The 12166-nt window shown below is 34.5% G+C and overlaps 1 protein-coding gene across 1 annotated transcript; it reads left to right on the top strand.

The window, feature by feature from the left end:
- Nucleotides 1-10376: 10376 nt before the first annotated feature.
- Nucleotides 10377-11066, top strand: LOC131148214 (LOB domain-containing protein 2). The gene has a single exon (XM_058097942.1). The coding sequence runs from the start codon at nucleotides 10377-10379 to the stop codon at nucleotides 11064-11066; it is 690 nt and encodes a 229-aa protein (XP_057953925.1).
- Nucleotides 11067-12166: the final 1100 nt, after the last annotated feature.

The raw sequence follows: 12166 nt of genomic DNA, 5'->3' as shown, positions 1-12166 counted from the left end.
TGGCATTGGCAACCTTTTCCCTCTTAGGGCAGTCCCTCTTAAAATGCCCTTCCTTGTGACAGGCAAAACACTTTAGTGCTTTACTTTTAGACTTTGATCTAGACCTCTTTCCTTTTCCTTTCTTGTCCCTCTTTTCAGACCTACCTCTCACATTTAACCCTTCCCCTGACCCTGATTTAGACTCAAACTTAGTGTGCAATTCCCTAGAGTGCAAGACGGCTTGCACATCTTCTAAAGTCAGCCTCTCTCTCCCATACATCATAGTTTCTTTAAGATTTTCATATGTGGAATCAAGAGAACTCAATAAAATAATTGTCTTGTCTTCTTCATTTATACTAATGTCAATATTAGCAAGATCCAAAAGAATTTTATTAAATTCATCTAAATGTTCATCAATAGATGTTACAGGGGTCATTCTAAAGGTATAGAGTCTAGTCTTCTTATGGATTCTATTTGCTAGGGATTTTGTCGTGTACAAACTTTCTAGCTTTGACCAAACTCCAGCTGTCGTATCCTCATTGACAACTTCCCTAAGCACTTTGTATCCTAAGGACAAGATAATAGCACTATGTGCCTTTTGGAGGATTTTGAGCTTCACTTTGTTGGTGGAGGGAAAACTTAGTTTCCCCTCTTGTGAAGTAGAAGCCCCTTTCTTTTCTCCAAGAAGAGCCTCCTCAAGCCCTTGTTATACCAAGATGGCACGCATCTTAATCTTCCATAAACCAAAGTCATTTTTTTCGGTGAATTTTTCTATTTCAAAATTAGCAGTCCCCATCACATAGCCAGGCTCTGATACAACTTGTTGTGTGTATAAGCTGATTGCTAATTCTAATTTTTAGATTTTAACCAATTATAAACAAACCACAATAATAGTCTGATTTTATCTAAGCATCAACCATAATCACACCTAAACAAAAACATGTTTATTTCAACATGTGTGTGTGCCAAGCTTTATCAAGAAAAACATTTTATTCACCAAATAATATTCAGCAAAGCAATTATAAAATTCATAAGAACATAAAAATGCCAATCACACAATCACATGAACACATTTATGTGGTTCGACGCAAAAATTGGCCTACATCCACGGTAGGAACTCACCTTCAGAGACGCCATATTTAATTGGTGGAAATAAATACATATACACAGATTTCCCTTTGGGGCTTATCGATCTCACTTGAAAATTAGCCCAAGAATGACCCAAGAAAACCCCCTCTTCACACCTCCGAAGAACCCTAGGCTTCTTCCTATCTTCCTCCCTGATTTTCCTAAAAGAAACCCTCCCAAGAAACTAGATCTGTGCTTACCTTCCCCTTACCCGTGTGTGAACCTCCGCTAGAGGCTAGAGATCCCCAATGCCAAACCACCCTCTTGCCATCTCCCTCTCTCATGCATTGTGGCTGAAAGGCTCTCTCTCGGCTGGTGATGGTTTTCACGGGTTGCAGGTCACTCTCGGGCGCTAAAGACTCTCGCGGCTGTAAAGGGAAGACGTCTCTCACGGCTGGAAAGGGGAGACCCTCCTTCTGCGCTGCTCAAGCTGCAAACAGAAAATAATCAAAATCCCCCGGCCCCTACTATGTCTTTCTTTTCTATTTACAATTCATTTCATGTAAATTACATCAATACCCTTCCACTAACAAAAAAAAAAGCAATAGCAGTCATTTGATCTTTCCATCAAATGGATGGCCTGGATTTTTCTTCAGCTCAACACTCCAACACCCCTTCATTTGAAAAAATTAGCAAGAGATCAGCCAAACAATTAGAAAATTTTCTCTAATTTTCAAAAACTCTATTTCTCACATTCAAGCTTCATTTCTTTATTCTTACTCATTCTCATTGCAAACCTTGCTAAGTAAGAGTGCTATTGTGAGTTTCTAGTTAAGCTTACGCTCTCATTAGGTCCAATTGATTGATATATATTTTATCCGAGAGTGAGCTTGAGTTTTTCTAGGAGACTTCATTAATAAGTCTTCCATAGGAAAACTTCGTAGAGCTTGTGAGTTTTGCAACATCATTGCACTACTCAAGAGTTCGTATTGCTTTTTTTTTTTTTTTTTGTGAAATAAATTTTTACAAACCGTTTTCAAATATTTAGTGTGCTTATTTTTTAGAAAAATACTTTTGGAATATTTTCTTGTGAAGATCTTTGTTAGTGTTCCTTTTGATTGATATTATCATTTTAGTACAAAGATCAAATAAATTTTTACAAACGATTTTTGAATATCTCTTGTGATCTAAATTGAGAAAAATTAGCTGTTGAGATATTTGAAGTGTGCTTCTGATCTTTGTTTGTGCATTGTGATTGAAATCATTACTTGACACAAAGATCATATCATTAATACTCTCACGCATTAATTGTAATATTTGCATAAATATTTGAGAGTAGACACTTAGACTACACTAAGCTTATCAAATCCTATCTTTTCATAGTGCATTGATTATATTGTGTGTATTGTAGTACATAACTACTTAGTTGAGAAGCACATTTGTTGTACACAAATTTTAATTGAGAAATTTTTTGTATTTCAAGCGTGGCCTGAGGGGGCGATAATCCAGCCTAGAAGGATTGTGTAAGTTGAGGTCAGCCCTATGTTAATTGACATGGTTGTAAAGGTTGAGATCAGCCCTGTGCTAATTGACCTGGTTGTTTAGGTGCCGCTCCACTCGTTAGTGAGCCTATAGTGGTAATCCTTATACTTGTTAGCCAAGGCGGGGACATAGGCTGTTTGCCGAACCTCGATAACAATTCTGGGTGTCGTCTCCTTTACTATTTTATTGTGCATGCTTGGTTAAATTTTTATTGCAGTTTAAATTCCGTTGTGTATTTACATTGATTCATTTTACATGCACTAGATTGACCTTAGGCTTGTATAATACTATTGTTAGTGGATTAACCTAGGGAATAAAATTTTTTAAATACCAATTCACCCCCCCCCCCCTTAAGATTGCACCAAAGCTAATAATATGTATTTAAATATCTATGCAATGAATTCTAGAAAATACAAATAAGCAAGTAAACATAGGAAAGTAAAGGGAAATAAAAAAAAAAAAAAAAACAATGACACATGATATGTTATCGAGGTTCGGCAACTGTGTCTATCTCCTCGCCTCTAGCTAACAAACCCAAGGGTTTCACTAATGCTCACTTATGGGTGGAGCAACACTGGTTATAACCTCCTCTCCTTACTAAGTGTGGAAAACCCCAAGTCAGATGACAGGGCTGATCCCAATCTTTATAACCAATCTTTATGGGCTAGATCAACACCCCCTCAAGCCACATCTGGAATACAACAGCAAAAATAAATTTCGTGTATAATACAAGTGCTTCTATACTAAGCAAATATGTACCATAATATAACCAATGCACTCTCGTATGATAAAAATTTATGTTCAATAAAGTCTATGTGAATATATCTCTTCCAAAGAGATATGTGATAGATAATGATCTTTGAGTTAAAAAATTATTTTATATTAAGAGCTCTTCAAAGATCAAATGCCCAAATTATATCTCAAAAATATTTATAAAGAAAGTGTAAGAAATATTAAATTTTTGCTTGACAAAAGATATTTAGCAATAAGCACAAAGTAGGCTTTTGAGTCATGCAATGAGAATGCAAAAAGACTCCCAAGCTATGAAGTGATTTCCCAATGATATTTACCAATGAATTAAAATGGGAAATACTCAAACCACACTCTCAAAAAAATTATTTAAAATCAATGAATGAGAAAGTGTATGCTATAGACAAACTTAATAACCAAGCCCACAAGAATGAATACTAATCACTCTTTACTTTGCAATGAGTTTGCAAATGAAGAGGATGAGATTAATGTTCTCCTTTATGAATGATTTTATGAAGAAGGAATAAAGGAGAAATGAATAGTATGCTTGAAATTTGAGAGTATATAGCAATATGAGTATGATAATTTTCAGAGAGAATTCGCTAATCAAATTGCTAATCAAGTTGCTAATTAGGACAAATGAAAGGGTATATATAGAATTCCCAAGTTTTTTGACTATTGGGGACACAGAGGGAATCTTATAAAAAGTTTAATTAAAATTTAACCCTAATTATCGCGGTAAAAAATTGAGAACCCAAGAGGTTCAATCGCCCGGTGCTAGGGCTGGTCGGCTATCCTCTCACATGAAATTTGTTTTTAAAGTAGGATTCGGTTGATCGAGGATAGTATCGGTCAACTGGCCAGGGCAATTTACCGAACCTTTGTTGGTTCGGTTGCCTGAGGGAAATGGACGGTTAGCCAAGATGCAAGGCCGGTTTACATAGCCAAATTTAAAGCTCAGAGGCCGATCGGTCGAGACTTTAAGACCCGAGCAAAAAATGAGGTCATGCTACCGAGCATTTATGTGTACAGGAAGACCGGTCGGTTGACTTATAAGAAATTAAATATTTACAAGTTTAGTCGACTGAGGGTATTTGAACACTAAAGGTTCGATTGACCGAGGTGAGATAAAAACATGTTTTTGGCCTTGTTTTTGTTCCAAAAACTTTTCAACCCTTTGTGTATAAGATGTAGCATTTTGACTTAAGGGTTTTGGAACCTAATGGTCAGACTATGGTCTTTTGTGTTTGAGCATTCAATCCTTACCATGCATGAGATGCAATTATTACAGACCTCATGATTATTATAAACCCAAATAATATAATGCAATTTACAATTGAAAATATTGGTCTTCATTCCATTTTTCTCTTCCATCATGGCTTCCATCATAATCTTACTATCCATGCATGCTAAGAATAATCAAGTTCAAATGCTCGGTGCACAGGTAAGATTCAAAGTGATTTGTCATTATGAAAACGGGATATGACTTATAGAGTCAACAGGCTTACCTAGCACAAAGTTCACATAAGACAAAGTCAGTGTTGCTTGCCAACTTAGGAAACCAATCAAGACAAGCTTTAAAAAGAAGCGACTGGTATCCACTAGAAGGCCATTAGAGTTAATTCATCTCGATTTGTTTGGCCCCACTAAAACACAAAGACTAGTAGGAAAGGAATATGCATTCGTCATAGTAGATAACTACTCCAGGTTCACCTGGGTGTTATTCTTATCCTCCAAGGATGAAGTGTGTAAAATGCTTACCAACCTATGCTATAAAATTCAAAATGAAAAAGGGTATGGTGTTTTACACATAAGAAGAATAGAGGTGGAGAGTTCAAAAATAAAGACGTTGAAAACTTATGTGATGAAAATGACATATCATATAACTTCTCAGCACCATGAACACCTCAACAAAATGGAATTGTTGAAAGAAAGAATAGATCCCTACAAGAAATTAAGGGCTAGGACTATGCTAAATGAGCATAACTTGCCTAAATACTTTTGTGCTGAAGCGGTAAACACCGCCTTTTATGTAATGAATAAAGTCTCCATTAGGTCTAACCTGAATAAAACCCCCCAATGAGTTTTGGAAATGAAAAAGACCAAACATTTCATACTTCCATGTATTTGGATGTAAATGTTTTGTTCTGAATGACAAAGGTGACTTTGGAAAATTCGATGTAAAATTAAATGAAGAAATTTTTCTAGGATATACTTTAAATAGTAAAGCATTTGTTATAGAATCCATTCTCGTCGTATTTGATGAAGCTAATCCATTTTCTTCTAAAACTAACGATAATGATAATCTAGATATAAAAAAGAGTTTAGAAGAACAAGCAATTCATGAAATCAAAGATGAGAGCATTGAAACAAAAGAATCATTTAATAATGTATGTAATAATGCATGGCATGCATAATGTGGATAATAAGCTTAGACAACCATAGATTGATTGTAGGGAACCGATCAATGGCCACAGACAGACCCTAGGGACCAGCACTACTCTTTTATTAAATAACTAATTGGTTAGGGTCAAAGATTAGGGATAAAACAAAGTTTACAAAACCGACGTTGGATTTTTTAGGCTTAATTAAAAGCCTCGATCAACCAAACCCTTAAACTAAAATTTCATAAGCTTGTTCACCAAGGTTTAAAAGCTCAGGGGCAAAATATGACATAAATTCTCATTTTTAAGTAGCCCCGATAAACTGAACCATTCTAATAATAACTAGCTTGGTCAACCGAACACCTTAATGGCTAAAAAGTCAAAAGTTGACTAAGCCTCGGTCGACCAAATCCCTAGCATTGTATAAGCCTTAGTCGACCGAACCAATCAGAAGTCAATAAGTTGACTTCTCATGGTCGATCGGTCTAAAATGAACGTATCGTCCTTTGTTGACCGAACCGAAACATGTTTGACCCCCCAACTGTTTGGCCAACCGTTTGTGTAGTTCAAACTGACCACGGTCGATCGAACCATATGAGTGGTCAACCAAACCTTAACCATGGACGACCAAACCTATGAAGGGTTCAAAATTGCCCTGAGACAGTTGACCAAATTCGTAGTTCAAAATTGACACAGTCGATCGAACTTAGTAATATGGTTGACCAAACCTTGAATATGGTCGATCGAACATCTCGGGTTGGCAATTTTTTTACTATGGTTAAATAGGATTATTTTTCATTAAACATAATTAAATATTTTCAAAAATATCCCTTGTATCCCCAATGGTCATATTTTCACCTAAGTCTATATATACCCCCTTATAACTCAAAATTAGTAAGATGATTAGTTAGAAAATCCTCTCAAATTTGTATATCATATTTTTATCTTCCTAAGCTAATTTGTAATCCTCTCTTTACTATTGCTTTGAAAAATATTTCAAGAGAGCTTTGTTTTAAACCTCCTTTGGGTATTTGTTATACAAATAAAAATCCTTTTTACTCTTCATATCTCATTTTTTAGAGTAAATCAAAGTTTTCTTCATATATATTCATTGATATATATCTTGGGAGAAAACTTGTTTATTGCTTGTGAATCTTGCACACATATTGCAAGACTTCGAAGGCTCATATATTATTCATTGCAAAATTATTTTTGAGCAAGAATCCTAGTTCCTCTAAGATTTATTTGAAAAACTAGTTTTTGGGAAAACTCTTAATATATTGAAAAGAATACCTTGAGCATATTCTTATTTTAATATCTTTTCTTGGAAGGTCTCTTACTATTTGTTAGTAAGAAAATTATTTTTCACACTCGGTCGTTATTGAGAAGTATTTTTAAGTGAAAAATACACATTCTCACATTGAACTTTAATTCATATCATATGTGAGTGTATTGAGCATATTGTTGTACATCATCAGCTTAGTGTTGGAAACACATTTGTTTGTACACAAAATTATTGATTATCTGTTATATTCCCGATAATTTGTCGGAAGAGGGATACTAATCTTGTGAATAGTCCTGGACTTGCTCAAACTCGATTAGGAGAGCACCAGACTAGTTTAGACCTAGTTAGAAGAACTAGGTGTATCATCTTGGTAAGGTGTTGTAAACAGTATCGCTCCACCCGCAAGTAAGCAACTTAATGGAATCCTCTTGCTTGTGAGCTTAAGGCAGGGATGTAGGCAGTATTGGCCGAACCCCGATAACATATTGTGTGTCTGCTTTTAATTTCTTGCACTTTATATTCTTGCACATGTATATTATATTTGATATATTGTGAATACTGCGCATGATTTAACTTTCGCATTTTATTTTTATTTGTACAATTGGTATTTGCTTAGAAAGATCTAAGGCTGAGAAATACTACTGATATATAGTTTAACTTAGGAAGAAGATTTAAATTTTCAATTCACCCCCTCCTGGGAATACACCAATTCTAACACTTTCATCACTAAAAGACATGGAAAGTTTTTCAAAAAGAATAATAAGTTCTCTCGAAAGTTAAAAGTTCTAAATCTATTGGAATTGGTGTGATCTCAAGAGGGAGGCGAATTGGGTTTTAAAAATATTTTGGCTAATTTAAACACTTACGCCGATTCTTCGCATATCATATGTCATTTTAATTATAGTTGTGTATGTAAAAACTGAATAAGCAATATGTGCAAACACACATGTGTGTCTCACTTAAAATAAATGTGTGCATGCAATTTATTATAACCGTAAATGAACAAGCATACACATATTGAATTGAAAGTGCATAAATTAAATAAGGTAAAGAGAGAGCGACACACGATATTTATTATCGAGGTTCAACCAAACCAACCTACGTCCCCGCCTTGGGCATACCCCGTAAAAATTACACTATCCTTACTCACTTAAATAGGTAGAACAAAAGTCATTACAACCTCTCCTTACGGGGCGACGTAAACCCCAATTCAATTACAAGGTTGAGCCCAACTTGTCTCACTTACGGGGCTGAGACTTCCTAGTTCAATTTCCTAGGTTAAACCAAACCAGTCTCATTTACGAGGCTGAAACTCTCCAGTTCAACTTATGGGCTGAACCCAACCGATCTATTAAAAATATTTTTCATACAAAAATATGCTTCTGAATACAAGCAGAAATATACAACATTAAAACTCTAAAACATATTCTCTCTTATGATATGAAATGTATTCAGTAGAGTAATAGAATGTTTCTCAAAATATTTTTGCAATCTTTGAACATAATATGTATGATGAAGACTTCAAAGATTTAAACCCTAAACAAAATATTTCTTAAAAAAATATTTTCAATAAGACGTAGGAGAACCTAGGGTTATAGTTTCAAAAACTTTGCACAAAACAAAATATATGCATTTGAATATCTATGCGCAAATCAAGGCAAGTAATAACTCAAATAAAATACTTTCTCGTAAAAATGATTTACAATAATAAATGAAAGAGAGTTTTGGGAGAGTAAAAGATTTGCACCAAGAAATAGTTTTTGTAATAAAAAATAAGTTGGGAGATTTTTATTAACAAGAGGTTAAAAATATTTGAGAGAAAATATTTGCTAATCAAAGTTGCTAATAGTATTTTTATGAATTAAAATTGATCCAAACTTGCACGAAAACCAATAGTAAAATGTAATTTACTTAGATAAATGAAAATGTTTCAACCTAAAAAAAAATTAAACTTGGTTAAAAAGTAAAACAAATTAGCATTGTATATATTGTATATAAATATCATGGATAAAATTATAAGCTTGCAAGTAATTATTAAAAGTATAATAATATATTATGTTAATATACATTTGTATCTAATGTCTATGTTTGCATATATAGTTTTAGGCAAATTATTTTTTTTATAGATAACTTTGAATATTTCATTCTTTAATATTTATAATTAAATTATCATAGTATATTGTTTATTGATTTGGTTTTATTAAAAATCATAAAATTATTTTATATAATATTAATTTTAATATAATCACGTGCTATATATATATATATATATATATAGACACACACACACACACACATAGTTTGAGCACCAATTTTTGATCTACAATCTCACTCACCTAATAACATTTTTTTAAAAATTTTAAAACTTTGCAAGAAACCCAGTTTATTAAACACAAAATAATATATTTCTCTTTGAGAGAAATTATTAAGTTATTATATCTAACTGCATAAATTTTAAATTCTAGATAGTAATTTTCAACTCATTCATTTTAGTGGCTTGCCACAGTCAATTTAAATCTTTGATTTTTAAATGACTATGTAATAATTAGACTTAAATAGATATTCTATTATTAGAAATTACCTAAATTTCAAGGATTGAATTTACTATATACATATATAAAACATTACATGGTTTCCTCACACCATGTTCCCTTATTTCGGACCAAGCCCCGCCATCACCCCCAGTTCTCGGAGCGCGTGGGACGTGTCAAACAACCCCGGCCACAAAGCGCGCGCGGAATCCCACAGTGGCATCCGGCCCTCCCATTAACCCATTTTTGGGCAGCATTCCACCCCCCCGATAGAAGCGCGTGTGAACCACGTTGATCCTCCCTATTCCTAATTCTGTTCGCACCGCAGGCCAGATCTCTTTCTTCCATAAATATATTTATTACCGGCGGGGATCTCTTATTCTTCTTGTGAGCTACCTATACCCTAATCAACCCCTCTCATTTACAAAGATCCATTGTTTAATCTCTCCACACTCGCCATCTTTCCATGTTCACTCCTCACCACCCACGCCTTAATTTCAATCTTCCTCTCTTTCTTTCTCCTACTACAACATCCATCGACAACAAAACCTCGCTGAAGTTTCCGATATTTATACACTTATTACCTTCTCCTTCCCTAAACAACGCTATATATATAATAAGGTTTGCACATATATATTTCCATTACTCCAAATTTGGGTACGTATCAACCGCGCACCGTTCTATCTAGGAAAAAAAAAAAAAAACTAGGGTTTCTTCAATAGATTTAACAAAAAAAAGTTTTTTTTTCTTTTCTTCCTTAAGGTTTCTGCGATTTCAGAAAAGGGTTTTTTATTTTTCTCCCTCTAGTCTTTATCTGATTGAGTAGGTTGAATTAGGATGCAGAGGAACAGTAATGGGACGGCGGGGGCGCACCCTGCATGTGCTGCATGCAAGCACCAGAGGAAGAAGTGCGACGACAAGTGCATACTGGCGCCATTCTTTCCGGCGGATAAAACGCAGGAGTTCCAAGCGGTGCACAAGGTGTTTGGGGTGAGCAACGTGCAGAAGATTGTGAAGAGTCTCCCCCGGGACGAGGACCGGAGAAGGGCCGCCGATTCCCTCGTGTGGGAGGCCTTTTGCCGGCAGAGGGATCCGGTGCTCGGGTCCTACGGCGAGTACAGAAGGGTTTACGACGAGCTCAAGCTCTACAAAAGCCAGTACTGCCAGAGCCTGCAGAATATTCCTGCGGTGGCGGCGGCAGCTCAAGGCGGCTTGGTCTATAAAGCTCCTCCGACGGGTTTCGTGGGATGGAACGGTAAAAGTGGGATGATCAACAAGGGACTTACGGGGGGCGTTTGTGGGGGAGTACTGAACAGTAGTATTGCCAATGGGCTGAGTTATATTCAGAATACTGGTACTAATAATGCTTTGGTGGATTCGACTGCTCTTTATGATTTGGCTTCTCAAGAAATGCAAGAGAAAGAGATGAGGGAGGAAAGGGATGTGCATGGGTCTCTTGTTATTCCAGTTCCGCAGCAGCATTCAATCAATGGGTTCAACTCACACCTCTACCTTTCAGGTAATTAATTAATGATTGGACTATGGTAATTAATTTCTGATTAATTGTAACCTATGTGAACTATATACTATAAAAATTAAGGCTTGTTTGATTCTTAATTTCTTATGTGCAGAAAATTTTCTGCTTCTTTTTCTCTCCTTGATTCTTGGGGGAAAATTTGGTGCCAATTTATTTATTTATTTATTTGGAAAGATAAAAGATTTGCAATCTTTGCCTAGCAAGGAATGATTTCATTTTCTAGTTTGGGATAAAATTTTTGAAAGTTTACTATATCCTCTCCATTGGAAAAAAAATAAAATAAAATAATATAGTGGGTCTGAGGATCCATATGTAAACCAGTGGAACCCACTATTTAAAAATATTTATTTGTTGGAAAGGTTTGACTAGAAAAAAATCAAACCTCTGGTTTAAGTATACACACTTAAAAATGTTCTAATGGAGGGGTATATGCATATATAGTACCCGTGGGCCTAAGGGGTTTTTTTTTTTTTTTTCAATAATTGTGAGCTATGGCCAACAATGATATTGATTAAGGCTCTTATCAACATAAGAGCTTAGGGAGAGGGCATTTGTTTGATCTAAATTACATTTAAATGGAGATTACATCTGAAGTGATTCGCTAAATAAGTGAATCGGTTAGACATCAGAGTATTTGGTGACAGCGCTAAATTTTTTAAAAATTCCTTTGATAGAATCAAGCATGGAAATATGTCTGATTAAGATTCCAAATGTTTGCTTTCCAATTGTATCCCTTTAAAAATAAAATAAAAATGATAAAAAATCAATACCTAAGTGATTAAAACTAAAATAATAAATTTTATTTTTGTACAATAATGAATTACATTATTTTCATTTATAATTATTAGTTTTATATATATGACAAGAAAATATTAGTTATGTTAAATTAAAAACCTTAACTTATGTAATTGCTCATTAATTTTATCGAAAATGTATATTCTTAAGCCTTGAAAAAGGTTAAAATTGAAGAATAATGCATACTCGGATATTAGATACTAAACAGTTAAAATAATTTATATTTTGGATTCAGTTACTAGTTCGAGTTCAATTCAGAATTGATTGACAAAATCATATTTGAATTCAGCGTTCA

The sequence above is a fragment of the Malania oleifera genome, chromosome 2 (genome assembly GCF_029873635.1).
Source record: "Malania oleifera isolate guangnan ecotype guangnan chromosome 2, ASM2987363v1, whole genome shotgun sequence".
NCBI lineage: Eukaryota > Viridiplantae > Streptophyta > Magnoliopsida > Santalales > Ximeniaceae > Malania > Malania oleifera.
The sequence above is the reverse complement of the archived record's forward strand: the minus strand, read 5'-3'. Positions and strand labels throughout refer to the sequence as shown.

What these genes read in the sequence shown, in the direction of transcription:
- LOC131148214 (XM_058097942.1), top strand. Translation starts at nt 10,377, where the DNA reads ATGCAGAGGAACAGTAATGGGACGGCGGGGGCGCACCCTGCATGTGCT.